The sequence below is a fragment of the Zonotrichia leucophrys genome, unplaced genomic scaffold, assembly GCF_028769735.1.
Source record: "Zonotrichia leucophrys gambelii isolate GWCS_2022_RI unplaced genomic scaffold, RI_Zleu_2.0 Scaffold_90_182705, whole genome shotgun sequence".
NCBI classification, from domain to species: Eukaryota; Metazoa; Chordata; class Aves; order Passeriformes; family Passerellidae; genus Zonotrichia; species Zonotrichia leucophrys.
This window is the reverse complement of record NW_026992295.1, coordinates 41,366-59,318: the sequence shown is the minus strand read 5'-3', so window position 1 is coordinate 59,318 and position 17,953 is coordinate 41,366. Positions and strand designations below refer to the sequence as shown.

At 48.0% G+C, this 17,953-nt stretch overlaps 1 protein-coding gene across 1 annotated transcript; it reads left to right on the top strand.

Moving 5' to 3' along the window:
• Positions 1 to 15,858: 15,858 nt before the first annotated feature.
• Positions 15,859 to 16,791, top strand: LOC135460702 (olfactory receptor 14I1-like). The gene has a single exon (XM_064737620.1). It carries the CDS (start codon positions 15,859 to 15,861, stop codon positions 16,789 to 16,791), a length of 933 nt encoding a protein of 310 aa, XP_064593690.1.
• Positions 16,792 to 17,953: the final 1,162 nt, after the last annotated feature.

Below are 17,953 nucleotides of genomic sequence, written 5' to 3'. Positions count from 1 at the left end.
CTCTCCCTCTCTCTCCCTCCTGGGGGGGGAATGGCTGCCCGATGTCTCTTGGGGCTCTTCCACCCTTTCATCCTTGAGGGCCTTCTCACCCCCATCTCTGTCCAGGCCCCGGGCCTACCGCATGGCTGCCCCTCCCCCGCCCAGCAGCAGCGACTGGACAGGGGAGGGTGATCTGACCTCTTCGCTGCGACGTCTCAAGAGAACCTGCCAGGGGCAGACCTCTGCTTTTTAACTCCTGTGTATTCTCGGAGGTGTGTCCAAACCTCACTGGCTACACCTGGTGTCAGTCTCAAACTCAGAACATTCATTGGTTTGACCACAGCTTCTCAGAATTCCCACTCCTTCCTGGTCAAACCACCACATTCTACCCTTCACCTCTGAGAATACACTTTCTAAAATTATCAACAAAATTACAAAACACTTCTATACAACAATACTCTAGATTCACTATCTATCTACTTTAACTTAGTACATGCTTTGTTCTTATTCTTCTTTTGTCTCATCTCACAGCTTTATCTCATCATTCTCTCGTAATTCGATTTCCCGGTCAGGGAACCAAAAAATGTCATGGTTTGAGCCTGGCACAGAGCCAGTGCCCCCCATGAAAATGCTCTCACCCTGGTGTCTGCTGTGAGATGTGACCAGGAATAAGCAAAACAGGCTCCAACTTAAACATAAAGAACACTTTATTACTTAAACTACAGGAAAATAGGGAAAAACTATAAGGAAAAAGAAAAAAAATTGAAAACTTTACAAAAACCACTTTCTTCTTCTCCACTACCTGACTTCTTCAATCTGATACATTCTCTCAAAACACCAACTGCCCAGCTTGGCACTACACTTTAGTATACTCAAACTTCAGTTCATGAAGAGGAAAGGAGTCCTTCTTGTTCCATAGGCTTCCCCTGGAAACACACTGAAACCTCGTGTGCTTCCCTGTCACTTCGGCACCGCCTGGAAAAAAATCTTTTTGCCGCTTGTGACATCTTCCTTCCGTGCCCAGTGCTCTCACCACTGACGCATGGACCAGAGCTGCTTTTAGGGTTGTCTTTTAAGGATGCCTTGTCTCACTCTAAAAAGGCACAGTCTCTGCTTTGGGACATCTGTCTCCCCTATATTTTTCTAACCCCCTGGGGCCGGGGGGTTCTCACGAATGAACCCTCCTGGTTCTGAGCCACTGCCTCTTCTTAAATGCAGTCTGTGTTACAGGAACAACTGAGTCTATGGCTACAAGAAAAGTCTAGCTAAAAGGCTACTCTAAATCATCTCTCTTCATTCAATTATCTCTACGTTCTTCGGACCAAGTCCTTGTCTCATCTCATCTCTCATCTCTCTTCTTATTCAGCTTCGAAGAAGATTAGCATTTTTGCAAAGCTCTAATTATGAAAGAAAGAGTTAAAAGTTTCAGTCTCTGTCTATCTTAGAACGATAATACTCCTACACGTGCTGCTGCTGCTGCGGCCGGCCGGGCTGCACCCTTCCCCCCCCTTTCTTCTCCTGGGCTGGCTGCTATCACATTCCGTCTCGCTGACTCTCCCTCTCTCTCCCTCCTGGGGGGGAGAATAGCTGCCCGATGTCTCTTGAAGCTCTTCCACCCTTTCATCCTTGAGGGCCTTCTCACCCCCATCTCTGTCCAGGCCCCGGGCCTACCGCATGGCTGCCCCTCCCCCCGCCCAGCAGCAGCGACTGGACAGGGGAGGGTGATCTGACCTCTTCGCTGCGACGTCTCAAGAGAACCTGCCAGGGGCAGACCTCTGCTTTTTAACCCCTGTGTATTCTCGGAGGTGTGTCCAAACCCCACTGGCTACACCAGCTGCCAGTCTCAAACTCAAAACCTTCATTGGTTTGACCACAGCTTCTCAGAATTCCCACTTCTTCCTGGTCAAACCACCACACTATGGAAAAGAGCTCTCTTTCTTGTCTAGGCTTCTATGCCTGAAATTAGGATTCCACCTCTAAAATTCCCTATATGCAAGGGTTTCTCCCAAACAAAATCTGCCAATAAAGTCAAGTGTGGCGAGACTTGGCCTCTGGTGACTGCCTCTCATCTGCCCTGGTGCTCGGTTGTTTCCTTCCTATGGAGACCATTGTGACAATGTAGGGGGTTGTGGAGCCAAAGGGCATTGTTACACTGTAGGAACTTGTGGAACCAAGGGAATCATTGTGACACTGTGAGTACCATGGATCCAAGGGGCCATTGTGACACTGTGGAGCCTCATGGAACCAAGAACATCACTGTGGTTCTGTTGGGCCGCATGGTCCCAAGGGGCCAATGTGAAGCCACGGGGCTTTGTGGAACCAAGAGACAATTGTAGCATTTCAGGGCCTCATGGAGCCAAAGGGTCATTGTGATCCTGCAGGGCACCGTGGATCCGTGGAGAAAATTGTGGCATTGCAAGGCCCCATGGAATCATGGTGACCATTGTGACACTGCAGGGCCTCACGGAACCTGAGGGCCATTGTGACCCTGCAGGGCCTCATGGAGGGAAGGGGCCATTGTGACACTATGGGAACTTGTGGAGCCACGGGGATCATTGTGGTACCACTGGAGCCCATGGAACCAAGGGGCCATGGTGACACAGAGGAGCTTCATGGAACCAATAGACCATTATGACAGCCTGGGCTTTTGGAACCATGGAGACCATTTAGATCCTTAAAGACTTGTGTAACCAAGGGGCCATTATGACACCAGAGGGCATCATGGAAGCAAGAGAACCATTGTTACACTGCAGGGCCCTGTGGAACCAAGGCAACATGAAATAGGTGTGGCTGCCTTGGACTCCCAGGGGTCACCTGAAAGGACTGTCAAACCTTGGAATGTGGTAGGCCACTCCCATCTGCCCCTGAAACAGTGGGACTCTGGGCTTTCCTTTGTATAGAAAAGAACTGTCCATTTTTTCCAGGTATCCATGGCCAAAACTTGGATTCCACCTCCAAATTTCTGGGTATCCAAGGAATACTGCCAGACAAAAGTTGCCAGGACACACAGGTCTGGCTGGTCTTTGATTCCTGAGTGCCAGCACTTACCTGTTTTGCAAACACTGGAAAGGGCTCTGTGCTTTTCTTTTATGGAAGAAAAACATCCCTCTTCTCCAGGCACAAATGTCTGAAATTTAGATTCCACATCCATAATTTCAAATATCCAAGGGTTGGTCCAAGCAAACCTGCCAGGAGAGACAGGTCAGGCTTGCCTTGGCCTCTGGGGGTTGCCACTCATCAGCTTCTGAAACATGGGGGCTCCGTGGTTTCCTTCCTATGGAGACCAATGTGACATTTGGGAGCCTTGTGAAATGAAGGAGCCATTGGAACACTGCAAAGCACCATGGATCCAAGGGACATTGTGACACTGTGGAGCCTCGTGGAACCAAGGACATCATTGTGGCTCTGTTGGGCTGGATGGTCCCAAGGGACCATTGCAAATCAGCAATGTGGGAGTTAGCCCAGCTGTAACTCAGAGTCAGCCAGATTTTACCCCTGAAGAACTGGGCGAGTTTCAAGTCCTAGGAGTCATTCTTTTAACTTAGGGTGAGCTTGAGAAGTCCCCCATAAGCCTTTAGTGTTGTTATGCTAAGTTGTCCAGGTTCTACTCCCCTATTGGTTTATTGGTTACTTATTTCTTCTATATGTTATTGTTCTAGTTTTCTACCCCCAAGTATCTATGTTCTTGCTTCCCCCTTGACTCAGGTTTTAGGATCCTGCCCCTTGTACTGTGCTGCACTTCTCCATGTTTATTGTTGTCATGGTTTGAGTCAAACCACCACATTTGTTTTTCACCCTGTTATTAAAGTTCCTTTTAAACAACTCCATTGATCCTGCTCCTTTTCATTTTCGCCACCCTCGCCCTGAAGTCAGGGAACCAGAGAGGTTTATTGCAGCCACCCTCATCGGGATATTTGGCGCCCAAACAGGGACCATGATATTCAGGGCTCCCTGTGTCAGTCATGTCAGCTGGGGTTAGCTGATGGATAGGTCAGAGCTCCCTGGGATTTTGGATTGTGCCAGGCTCGGGAGATTCATCATTGCTTCAAGGGACCTTGGCCAGGATCAGCAGGGACAATGACGGTTTCACCTGCATAGGATTGCAAGTGGGTTTGGGGAAATGCAAGACGTTCATTGCCCATTTAGTCACTGTGTTTTTACAGCATGCACCCATGTCCCATAATTAATTTGGAGTGTTCCAGTGGCTCTTCCCCATTAGGCAGAGAAAGAGAAAAATGGGCAGCCAGATGTCCAAAGCAGAAAGGAGCATATATGGATGCTGTCATTCTCACTGATCATGACAAAATATTTTCAAAGAACAAATTAAAATCAATCATGAGGTGGATCATTAAAAATTTTCCAGATTCCTCTGCTGATGAAATCCATACCACTGAATTTTAGGACTCAGTGGGAGTTAAACTGTACAATTTTTGATCAAAAGGGACCCCATTGCATCCTGCGTGCTCCCCATCTTCCACACCACACTTGACCAGCAAGCAGTGTGTTGAAAACTCAATCCGTTGGTAACTCCTAACTTGGGAACTCCCCTCAAACCTGCCTTTCTCAACCTTTAATGATGGTCCAAGATGGCAATGGCCATGCTGTCTTGGAGCATCATGCCCTGGAGACACAAGACAAAACGAGCCAAAATATGGCTCAGGAGCCTGACCATCCACCCTCCATCTTGGCTCCTCCACTTCCTGCTACCACAACTTTCGCCTCTGCCCTGAAAAAAGCTCCAGACTCCACCCACACAACTGCGGGTCCTGCACTCACTGTCAATCATTCCCTCTCCACCCTGGACCATGCCTCCAGTTAAGGAAGGAGACTGGCAAATAGCCTCAAAATTCCTCATTGCCCTGGTTTGTTATGAAAAAAGGGGGCAGAATCCCAGCTATCAGCCACTGGTTTGCAGGGAAATCAAGGATCTTTGCATCTAAAGACCATAGGAAGGACTTACCTTGCTTTAATGACATAATGAAGGCCATGTTTACAGCACATTTCTCAAACACCGATGATTTAAAATATATTATGTTGTTGTCATTTACAGAATACACCCTGTGGGAAGAGGGATGGAAGTGTTTATTATGCTAATAGCAATGACTATGCTAATAATGAGGCAAGGGTGGAATTGACAATCAACCATCCAGCTGGAGAAGGACAACACAGCCTACCAGATGATCAAGCAGTAGGTATCGCCAGAGAAGTATTGGATGATATCAAAGAGATGGCTTTGCAAGCTTTAATCCAGGTATCAGATGGTAGCACCCTCAATTTGAAATACTTTGGGTGGCTGCAGCTAAAGCTTTAGGACAATCAGACCATCTTGGGTGCCTGTTAAGTAAGCAAACCAATGCTACCTCCCTCACATTGAGTGGCCTGCTCTCAGACATAGAGACCATCAGACATGCCACCTTGCAGAACAGCGATAGAGTTTTTACTCTGGGTACATGGGCATGGCTGTGTAGACTCTGAGGGCATGTGTTGCATGAACCTCTCCAGCCACAGCGAGTCAATCCACAAGAGCATTCAAGTACTGAAGGAAGGGTTCAAGAAGCTTCAAGTGGAAAACAAAGACTGGTTCAATAAACTCTTCCAATCCAAGGAACTAAAGGGTTGGATGATGTCTAGCTAAAACAGGACATTTAATTATCTTAGCTGTTGTTGTATTGTTAATTGTCTCATGTTTGTTTGGATGCTTTTAGAAAGTCTTACAAAATTCTTTCAGTTCCATCTTTGTTGTAAAACAGAAAGAGGGAAGATACCCAACACAGGCTCCTCATGGACACCTTGGACAACAGAATTGGAGGCCAGGATGGCACAAAAACCTCTCAGACACTCAATTTTGGAAGGAAATTCCTTAAAAGTACCTAAAAGTATTCTTAAATCCATAAAGTACATAAAAACCTTGAGTATCTCAAGGCATTAATGAGCCCCACTGAGTGTCAGTACAAAGCTCTCCAGGGACTCGTTAAAGCAGATATTTGGGGCCATGATTGTAAAACCTCTCACACAGTGTGTATCAAAAGGGAAACACAAAGTACCTTAAAATAACAGAAGTAACCTGGAGTACTGATGAGCCCCAATGAGTGTTGTTACTGAGAAAGCCTCTCCTGGGACTAATTAAGCAGATAATTGGAGGCCATGATTGCACAAAGCTCTCAGAGACTCCAAGAAAAAAGCCAAACCCAAAGTCCTTTGAAAAACCTGCAGTCCCTGCAGGGAGCATTAAGGAGCCCCCAGGGCCATTGCTGAGCAAGGCTCCCCAGGGACTCCTTCCAGCAGATCCTTGAGGCCACTGGGATGTGGGCTAGGGGAGGATGCTGAGGGCAGGACAAGGGGCTGACAGTGCCCAGCCTGGCTGGGGCTGTGCCAGGAGGCCCCAGAGCCTCAGGACAAGGTGTCTCCTCCCAGCCCTTGGTGGCACAGACCCTGCTGTGGCCCAGGGCACCAAGACTTGGCTTCTCTTTGTCCCTACCGGTCATCACAGGCTCCAGTTCTCTGCTCTGCCTGGGGCCTGGGGACACTTTCTCAGTTGTGTCCCTCAGTGGGACCCATTAAAAGTCCAAGAAAGTTTGGAGTTGGATTCTGACTTGGAGTTCTGGAGGGGTTTCTTCAGCTCCCTCTCAGGGACTGATGTTCAGGGCCTGAGCACAAAGCCCCAGAGGCTCATTAAAGTCCTTGTGCTGTGTCTGTGCTGCTGAGCTGGGCTGGGCTCTTGGCACAGAGGCAGCTCCTGGTAACCAAGAAGAGCTTCAAAAGCACATTTCTCTTGATGAGCAGCTCTTCTGCCAGCCCAGCAGGGCTGGGGCACTGCCTGCAGCCAGCCCGGGCACAGCACAGAGGCACAGAGAGCTTCAATCAGTCAGGGCTGGGAAGGTGCTGAGAAGTGCCTGGGGCACAATCACTGCCAGCCCTTGGCACAGGAACCTCTGGCTGCAGGACAATGCAGCTGCAGCTCCTGGATTGATCTCCTAAAGCTGGAAAGTCCCAATGCCTGCAGAACCTGTGAGTACATTCTCTGATTGTCTCTTGTGCAGAGAAGCCAGGGGTGCCCAGGGCTGTTGTGCAGAGCAGGGTCTTGCAGCCCAGGGTGCTTTGCTGGGGCAGGGACTCTGCTGCCTGCCAGGGACAGCTCTCAGCCAGCCCTGGCAGCTGCTCCCAGCACTGGGGAGAAGCTGTGGGGGGAAGGAGCCACCCTGAGCAGGGCAGGGGCTGCTGCTGAGAGGGGCTGGGTGGGGCAGGGCTGCTCCCAGCTCCAGACCAGCCTGGGTACTGTTTTGCGGAGAAAAGAAGAAACCTCACAACTTGTAAAAGTTGTAAAGCCCGGTATGCTTTTATTACGACGCGCCGGACGCAGCCTCCCAAAAGGGCATGCGTGCCCCCGGAGACTTCGAGTCCTCTTTTTATCCCCCTTCCAAATGCATATGCATACAGTTTCAAAATAAGTTCATACATATTCATTCCGCGCGACATTTAGCACTAATTCTTCTTTATCGGAGGAATTCCTAGGTTGGGGGCAGATTGACCTCGTGGTTTTTCTGTTTTTCTTTCTCTGTCTCCTTGCTGTCTCTGGAACGCGGCCTCTCCCTCAGCTTTAGCTCCACAGACCCTTCACCTCTCCCAGACACTTCACCTAGTTCAGGATGGATCCTTACTCTGTCTCATTCCCCCCTTTCCTAGGAAATAAGTAAATTCTTTTACTTAATGAAAACTTTCATGACAATAAGTGTCTTTCAATGCTTCACTATGTACGTTTGATAAAGAGGTTAGTACAGCCATTCGTTGTAGTATTCTCCAGTTCTAAATTAACAATGTAGTAGATAACCCTAAGCTTATCTCAACTAATATTAATAAAACTACAATAGGGTGGCACAACTTATTAAAGATTCCATTTGCAGTTGGTGATCACCCAAAGATCACATCTCACCAGTGATGATCTGTATTTTACTCTTTGTAGAACTCTGGTTATTTCCTTTGTATCATGTTGGACAGTAATTAAGGTTTTCTTTCCACTTTCTCGGATTTCTTTCAAGACTTCTAATAGGTCTTGGTGCTTAATTAATTGTTTTACCAATGTAAGGTTCGCCCCAATAGGGTAGGTGGTAGTCTGTGATACATTGTGTAATTGGCTGTAATCAGCTGGTGGGATGTTACTGGTACTAAATACGAAAAATCACACCCAATAATCTTAACAAAATTACAAATACAGAGATTAGAATGGTTTCTACTAGACAGAATAACATCATTGCTATCAATTTGTACAGCAGCACAAGCAGTTCTCAAACATACACCCTTCTCCAGTATATACGAGCACAGTTTTCTGGTCAGTGACTGGATGAATTTCAAAGTGGCAAATACTCTGTTCAGTGTCCAAACACATCCTGGGCATTAACAGTATTGCTTTCACAAATGAATCTCATTTGTTCTCTAGTAATGCAGGATTCTAAGTTTACTATCTGCCACTTTTCATTCATCTTTTCGTGCCCACACTCTATGTTCTGAAGGATAGAGTGTTGTTTCTTCATGGTTTAATCTTAAGGCAACGATGGGATGGATAACATAAACAGTGGCATTATGTATGGTAAGCACAAAGGCAGTGGCCACATTAGAAATAGGATCATAGGTGAAATTCACCATAGTCCACCAGGATTAAAACTTCCTTTCAAAATCAATTGCATTATCTCACTCAATTTTCTGAATTTCAGCTGAAAAATTACCTTCACCCCTTTCCTATATGATCAGAGCTGCTGTTGCTTGTATCCATAACTGTGCTTGTATCTTCACCCGAGAGTGATGGATCCAGCATTCTGCTCCTTGATTTTGATTGCAGTGAAGGTGGTGAGAGGTACTTGCAGTGGTCTCTCCCACTGGGTTCCGAAGTCTTCTCTGTAAGAGACTTAACATATACACATCCCCAGGCTATCCAACTCCCTGCTCCGAGTTCCAGCCACAAGTTTCTCAATTACTCTGAGCTGTTTGCTTAATGCCACCATGTAAGTGGACATTCTGGACATTCCCCTTGTATTCTATGGTCTTCTATAAGGCATTCCAAAAGGATTCAGCATTCCTTTAGCTCAAAAGGTTTAGTTTGAATTTGCAATAGTGCTAGTGGAAGAGCTTCTTGCCCCAGTCTTATGATTTGCTGCTTAATCAAATGATTCATTTCCTCCCCCTGGCTGCTTGATTGGGGGCGGTATGGGGTGTGAAGTTCTTAATCTATGCCCAGATGGCTACTAATCTGTTGCACTATTTTGGAAATGAAAGATGATTCTTTATCTGAGGATATTGTGGCTGGAACTCTGAAGCGTGGTATTATCTCTTATAAAAATGATCTGGTCACCTCTTGAGCTTTGACAGTTCTGGTGGGGAATGTTTCTGGCCACCCTGAAAATGTATCTATTAATACCAGTAAATACTGATACCCCCCTTTCCTTGGGAGTTCTGAAAAGTTGATTTGCCGCTGCTGTACAGGCCCATGGCCTCTCCCAGTCTGACCGAGTTTTGGCCCGGGGGTATTTTGAGGTTAGTCTGGAGGCAAGGATCACATTATCAGCTCACCTGAGTGATAGTGGCATATAGATTCCTGACAATGATACAACAGTCCTTTCAATCAGATGTGTGTTCTAGAAAGCCTGTGGGAATTACTACTTCAAAGTCAACACTTCATTCCAATGCACTCTGTATCACTCGCAGCCTTGGTCATTTTGAGAAAGGAGCCACACTCTATAAAAGGCTTTAAGTAATTAGGCCCTAGTGTGTTTTCTAGTGCCCTTCCTTCACTAGTAACCACGAAAATGGGAAGGGATTACTAGCTCTCTTTCAATGGTAGCCCACCCCTTGCAGTTGTACGTCTCTTTTGATTAGTATTATTGTATTATGGCTTACCTTTGAGGAAAATCTGTACCTCACCCTTTGCTGCTTTCTTTGCCTCTCCATCCGCCAGCTCATTTCTTTCCTCCAATTTTAAGCTCACTCTCTGGTGTGCCTCAATATGCTTTTTCAGGTAGCTGAACTGCTTCCAGCAGCTGGATTGTCTGTTCTTTCCCTGTGAGGTCTGCAGTCCCCTCTCCTTCCAGATGGCTCCATGTGCATGCACAACTCTGAATGCCTTTTGCTGTTTCTAAGGCATGGGTCCATGCATTTATCTCAGCATCCTGTGCAGAGGTACCTGTTGGTAAGGGTCCAGACTCTATTACCTCTCTGCAGGTAGTCACTGTGAATTTTGCAATGTCGCTTTCTTGTCAGTGAACCAGGTCTCTGCATCGTCCGGAGGAGTGTCCTTTAAGTCTGGGCGGCTGGAGTAGGTAGCTTCAGTGGTCTCTAGGCAATCATGGTGTACTGCTTCTCCTTGATTCCACTGAGAAAAGAAGCTGGGTTGACAATATTAGTCACCACTATCTCTCCATCATCTTGCTCTACCATGATGGCCTGGTATTTCAGAAACCTCTCTGGTGAAAAGCCAGTGGCCACCCTTTACTTCCAGTACTGCGGACACTGTGTGGGACACTAGCACAGTCATTTTTGTCCCAGGGTAAACTTGTGTGCCTCTTGAATGTTCAGCACAACTGCTGCTACAGCTCTGAGGCAACCTGGCCATCCTTTGGCTGTTGCATCTAGTTGCTTAGAGAGGTAAGCAACTGCCCTCCGGTATGGACTCAAGTCCTGAGCCAATATTCCCAGGGCAATTCCTTGCGTGGAAAAATAGAAAGAATGCTTTACTTACATCTGGAAGTTTCAAAGCTGGAGCCGACATGAGGGGACTCTCTAGCTGGCGAAAGGCCTGTGTGGTGTCTCTTGTCCACTGGAGATCTCAGTTCCCATTGGCAATAAGAGCATAGAGGGGTCTGGCGAACAGTCCATAATTATGAACCCACAGCTGGCACTACTCTGCCATGCCTAAGAAGGTTTGGAGTTCTTTCGTTGTCTGGGGTTCAGGGTTTGGCATAGGGCTTCCCTGCCTTAAAGTCTGCTGCTCAGCACTCACTTCTTACCCCAGGTAGATTACCTTCTGTTTCACTACCTGTGCCTTTTTCTTTGAGACTCTGCGTCCTTGGAGTCCTAGGAAATTCAAAAGGCTTACCGTCCAGGCTTCTCTCGCTTCCCTCGTCTGAGTGGCTACTAGAAGATCATCTATGTACTGCAACAGCCTCCTTTCCTCTTGTGGAGCTTCCTGGGACTCTGGGTCTTTGCAAGCTGTTCTCCAATCGGAGTGGAGAATTTTGAAGCCTTCAGGCACATGGACTATGTGAGCTTGTGTTTGAATGCAAAAATGTTCTGGCTGGCTTCGTGGATAGGGAGGCAAAAGAAGGCATCTCTTAGGCCTAAAACAGTGAACCAGGTTAGCTCAGGTGTTAAACAAGTTAGTAAGGTCTATGGATTTGCTACCACAGGGTACAAATTCTGTGTTATCTTATTGACAGCCCTTAATCCAGTACTACCAGTTATTGGACTGATTCCTTCCTTACCTTCCTTTTGAGGGTACTACTCAGTTCTCACTGGTTGTGTTCTTTCATTAAGCTTGATGGGGGAGCATCCCATGGGGGAGCATCTTTCACTCTCCCTGGTGCAGCAGAGGCCCATACCCTTGAAAACACTTATTTACTTAATCTAACATCTCCTTACTAATGTCTTTCTTAATTTCAGTGTCTGTTAATATTAAGCCTAACATCTTTATATTATTTGCCTCCAGAGTAACCTTTCTCACTTGAGAATGTTTAGCAAATTGAGCGAATTGTACAAAAGCTTTTAGGTACACATAGTACACATGTTACTTTAAAGGTTTGCAAAAGTATGCCTTCTCAGACTGGCCAGTTGTTCATTCCCCACACTACAACATAAACATTCTCCACAGGTACTAAAGCTTTATTTAAAACTGAACACATGACCCTTGTGCCGACAAAAATTCTTCCCTTTTGGGAAGGTCACCTTTACCCCTCCTCCCTTACCTTGGGAGGAAGCCTTTACAAATCATATGTACTCATTTTGCGAACTGTGATTGCTTCGCATTTCAGCGTGATAATCCTTGCCTGATTTCATATGTTGCTATCTTATGCTGCATGCTGAACAACATGTTTGATTTGCTTTCTCTTTGCCTTGTTTTCCTTTTCAAGGGCCAAGACCAGAGAGCGGTCTGATCTCACAGTCTCTTTGTCATTCTGGGTGATTTCTTAAAACAAAAGACATTTCAGCATACAAAAACTATCCCATTTATCTTCCTATTATAAAACAGTACTAACAGCAATGAAGCACTATAAATCTTTTTATTTTCTGTGCTGCTCTTACTGGCAACCTCCTCCCAGTGAGCCCCTCCCAAAAGGGACTAATTTAGGAACCTGTTTGCTCTGGTCAGTTCTCATTATTTATTTCTCCTTGCCCTATCTCGCTTCCATTCAAACCATTTTACAGACCTTCACAGTAGTTTCTCAGTTTTCCTCCTATACACACAGCTCCAGGTGGCAGGTATCAGATGTGATTCTCACACACAAGCTCTAAGACCTTAGGTTCTGAATCCGCTTGACCAGAAACCTCTAATTTACACTCGGGGCGTGTACCCTGACACTTATTGGAACAGCAAAACAGCAATACCAGTGTTTCTCATAAACACCGCACTGCAATAATACCTGCACATCCAGCTTTTGCTCACAGGCCATTCCCGTGTTCCCTGGGGAGACAGGGCAGCCAGAGCTGTCCCTGTGCCCAGGGCGCAGCCACTGTCACCTCACACAGCCTGCTAGCCTCTTGATGTACCAAAGGCTCCCCGCAATTGCTCACAAAGGCAGGTTATTCTGTTTGTTACAGAGAACTTTAAATCCCTACAGCAGATTGTTTCCAGTAAAGACTTACTGCAGTACCAACTGAAGTCTCATAAATCTCATAAGTCTCATTAACTAATTCATCTCATTCATCCCTTCTATATAAACTCTGTTTTACAAAATATCAGTCTTTTCTAGTTCTCTTCTTGCACAATCTAATTAAGCACTGTGTCTACTTACACTTGTTTTACTGCTTTGCAAAAAGGCTCTGCTAGTCACAGCCGAAACTCTGACATGCCCACAGACACACGCACTCTCTCCCCCCCCCCCCCTTTATCTCAAATTCACTAGAGCCAAGGCTTGAATTACTATGAGGGGGAGAATTCTTGGAATTCCTTTAACTCACTTTATCGAAGTTAAACATAAAGCACCGTACTATAGTTCTCCTATGTAAAATGCTACTCTTGTTGCAACAAAATCTTAAAATCTCCACAAACACCACTATACAATCTGAGAATCAAATTACCACAATGCAGCGGAAGAAAATCACCACACAAAGTCACTGGAAAGGGCATATCTCTCAAAGTGCTCACTTTTCTCAACACAACACAGCACACCATAATTCGGCATTTACTCAAATCAATTTTTCCTGGACACAATCAAAATAACAGCACACAGTCTAGAGATCAAGTCCAAACATCCAAGGCAAAGGAACTCTCTGAGCTCATACTCACGGTTAAAATGTACCAAATCTACACAAATCACTACATTCAAACACGATAAATACCATCACTGACATTCCTCCACTCGCTTCTCCGCGGGGCACTTCTCTCCCTGCCCCCGCAGCCTGCTGCAGCGCGCCTCTGGCCTCACTCGGCCGCTTCAAACACGGGGAGTACTGACCCCCCCGCACTGTAGGGCACTGTAGATTTACTCTTTTTTATACACCATACACTTATCACCTGCACGATCACAAACACAGTGCACTGGCCACACACATTAACCATACAGCAACACAGTGTCCGGACATCACACACACGAACAAAACACACACGGGCTCACCAGTTCTGCTCTATCAGAACTATGAATCCCCAATACACACATACACGGGTTCACCCGGCTTACCCCCAAAGCCGCTAGCGGTCTGCTCTATCAGAACGATGAACCCCGTCTCTAATACAGCTGCTCTATCAGCTGAATCCCATCTCTAATACAGCTGCTCTATCAGCTGAACCCCGTTTCTAATACAGCTGCTCTATCAGCTGAACCCCATCTCTAATACAGCTGCTCTATCAGCTGAACCCATGAACCCAGACGTCTCTGGGTGGTTTACTCCCTTTCTCTCCTTCCTCCCCCCCGGGGCCCCATACATACCGTATTCTCCTCCGCAGGCCGCAGGTCGTTGTCTGTCCTCGCAGGTGGCAAGTTGAGACAAGCGGAGCCCCACCAGGAAAAAATCCTGGGGCGCGCCATGGAGGTCCGTCTATCCCCCCTGCCCCCGCGGGGACAGAGAACTCCTGCCTGGCTCGCCAAAATGTTTTGCGGAGAAAAGAAGAAACCTCACAACTTGTAAAAGTTGTAAAGCCCGGTATGCTTTTATTACGACGCGCCGGAGGCAAACCTCCCCAAAAGGGCATGTGTGCCCCCGGAGACTTCGAGTCCTCTTTTTATCCCCCTTCCAAATGCATATGCATACAGTTTCAAAATAAGTTCATACATATTCATTCCGCGCGACATTTAGCACTAATTCTTCTTTATCGGAGGAATTCCTAGGTTGGGGGCAGATTGACCTCGTGGTTTTTCTGTTTTTCTTTCTCTGTCTCTTTGCTGTCTCTGGAACGCGGCCTCTCCTTCAGCTTTAGCTCCACAGACCCTTCACCTCTCCCAGACACTTCACCTAGTTCAGGATGGATCCTTACTCTGTCTCTGTTCAGCTCCAGAGGACGCTTCCCAAGGAAGGTAAGCCAGGGATTACTGTAAAGATCAGGAGCCTCCTGAGAGTGTTTTCAATTTCCTGCTTGGTGAAGGATGGGAAAGCTGGGTTGATGACAAAAAGATTTTTTCATTTTATACATTTTTCATATATTTGTAGCTCTATAAATTACTATTACATAATTATAAATCTATAATCCTTATTTAAGTCTATTAAACTCTTAATGAACTCTATTATAATTATATACTTCTATAACTATAATCCTGTATTAACTCTATTATGTGGGCAAAGCAGTCCATGGGAAAGGGGAATGAGCTGAGCCTCTCCCTGAGATCCCATCATGGGCACAGCCAGGGATCTCCTTGCTGTGCCCTTCCCAGCTCTGAGCTGCCCTCCTGGGTGCAAATCTGTGCCAGAGCCTCTGGGAGTTCCCTGAATCTCCCACGGGGAAGGGCGGATCTGCCAGAGCTGAGGAAATGCTGCTGGGTTTGCCAAGGGAGCCGTGAGTGTCCTTGGCACAAGGGGATGCTGAGACCTTGCCCAGAGACCTTGAGAGAGGGTGAGACATTCAGGGATCCCTCCGCTCTGGGCAGGGTCTTGTTTATCCCAGGCTGACCCAGGAGTGTCATTGTGCTCTGATTGCAGTCAAAGTTGTAAAGCCAGGGCAGCTGGGAACAAACCCATCCAACTGCTCACCTTCCCTCAGCCACAGGGAATCCTTTGCCTCTCCCATCTCTCATTGGCAAACTCTGAGTGCAGCAGGAATGCTGGGGATTTCTGACCTCAGAGAGCCAGGAATGATGTGTGGGTAGGAAAATAATTCCTAAAACCAACTCTTGCCATCCACGCCCTGTAGAACTGCGACTGCTACAAAGCCTTTCTGCATTAAGAGTGATTCCCCTAACAAATCCGGAATAGCCAGCCTTATCCCTCTGCCTCATGGCCACAAACCCAGAGCAGCAGGGCAGGGATGGCTCCAAGAGAGCCCCCATGCACAGGCCTGGCTGCTCCTGGCAAACTCAGCCAGCCCAGCTGGAGCTCAGGCAGGGACCTGGGTGAAGGTTTTCCCAGAGCAGGAACCAGGGTGGGTGAGTCCCAGTGGAATGGCTAAGGTTTGGCTCAAAGCAGCCTCTCCTGACTTGTTACTGTCCATTCTATCCATAAACAGGTCCCCAAGTCCGGCCCCAGCAAATGTCCAACAGCAGCTCTATCAGGCACTTCCTCCTGCTGGCATTGGCAGACACGCGGCAGCTGCAGCTCCTGCACTTCTGCCTCTTGCTGGGCATCTCCCTGGCTGCCCTCCTGGGCAACGGCCTCATCATCAGCGCCGTAGCCTGCGGCCACCACCTGCACACGCCCATGTTCTTCTTCCTGCTCAACCTGGCCCTCACTGACCTGGGCTCCATCTGCACCACTGTCCCCAAAGCCATGCACAATTCCCTCTGGGACACCAGGGACATCTCCTACACTGGATGTGCTGCTCAGGTTTTCTTCTTTCTATTTTTTATTGGAGCAGAGCTTTCCCTCCTGACCATCATGTGCTATGACCGCTATGTGTCCATCTGCAAACCCCTGCACTACGGGACCCTCCTGGGCAGCAGAGCTTGTGCCCACATGGCAGCAGCTGCCTGGGCCAGTGCCTTTCTTTACTCACTGTTGCACACATCCAATACATTTTCCCTACCCCTGTGCCATGGCAATGTCCTGGGCCAGTTCTTCTGTGAAATCCCACAGATCCTCAAGCTCTCATGCTCAAAATCTCATCTTAGGGAATTGGGACTGCTTGCTGTTAGTGGCTGTTTAGGACTTGGATGTTTTGTTTTCATTGTTTTCTCCTATGTGCAGATATTCAGGGCCGTGCTGAGGATCCCCTCTGAGCAGGGACAACACAAAGCCTTTTCCACCTGCCTCCCTCACCTGGCTGTGGTCTCCCTGTTCCTCAGCACTGCAGTGTTTGCGTATCTGAAGCCCTTCTCCATAGCCTCTCCATCCCTGGATGTGGCCCTATCAGTTCTGTATTCAGTGGTGCCTCCAGCCCTGAACCCCCTCATCTACAGCCTGAGGAACCAGGAGCTCAGGGCTGCAGTGTGGAGACTGATGACTGGATGCTTTCAGAAACATTAAACTGCTGGCAAATTTTCAAAATTCACTTGTAAAAAAAAATCTTTTTGATACCTGTTGATTTCATTGAGCAAGTTATTTTCCTTTGATTTAGTTTTTTCATACTGCCCAAAGAAATGTCATTTTTTGTGCAATTTCTCATTTTGTTTCTCTCCAACTTCCCCTTGGTCACAGACTGTCAATGAGGGGCTGCACTCTCAGTGGCTTTAAATGAAGTAAAGGATCTCCCAGCAAAGTTTTCTGCAGGGGGTGCCTTTAGATGCCTTCTCCGGAGCTGCAACAGCAATATCTGTGCGCAGAGCAGGGGCAGATCAGTGCTGGCCCAGCAGCTGTGCCCAGCAGCAGCAGCAGCACTTGGTGTTGCCAGTGCTGCTGCCGTGGCCCTGCCCCACTGCCCTGGTGGCCCTGGTGTTGCTGCAGGGCCTGAGTGCTCTCGGGGCCGGGCACAGCCCTGGGGGTGGCAGTGCCGGGGCTGCAGCAGGGACAGGCCATGGGCACTGCTGGGGCAGCGCTGACGCCTCAGGCCAGGGCCTGAGGGCTCCAGGCTCTTTGCCCAGGCTCTCTCCAGAACACACCCAGGCCAATGCTCAGCACAGAAAACCCCCGTGAGCAGCCCCAGGCTGGCCATGGGCAGGCTGGGGGCAAACAGCATGGCTGGGGCTCTGCAAGGGCCCTAGGGCAGATGGGAAGGAGCAGCAGAGCAGGGGCTGATCCATCCCCATTGCACTGGACAGTCCAGGGCAGATTCCCAGAGCGTCCTGTTGGAGCTGCCAACAACATCCCCCCTCTGCAGCCCTGGCCTCTCCCCCAGCTCACAGAGGTGCCCCATCCTTGCAGGCACAGACACGGCAGCAATGGCTCCGCAGCCCCTGTTTGCATTGCACAGAGTAGGGGGAGCACCCCATGCTGTTGGTGTGGGGCATGAACCTCAGGGAGCACAAATGCCATCAGTCCCTGGGGCCAGCAAGAGCTGGGGGACACCAGGGAAACCACTCAGCTTTGTCCTGGCCTCTGCAGTCAGCCAGAAAGTTTGTTCCCATCAGCTGGGAGTTTCCTGTCCCACTGCAGACGCTGTTGCTCAGAGCCAGGGCTGCCTGGCAGCCACCCCCAAACTGCCCTGAGCATTTCCCTGGCTTCACCTTTGCTTTTTTTCTACTCTTCCTTG

Bases quoted from the DNA above. Each gene is read 5' to 3' on its own strand.
- LOC135460702 (XM_064737620.1), top strand. From the start codon at position 15,859: ATGTCCAACAGCAGCTCTATCAGGCACTTCCTCCTGCTGGCATTGGCA.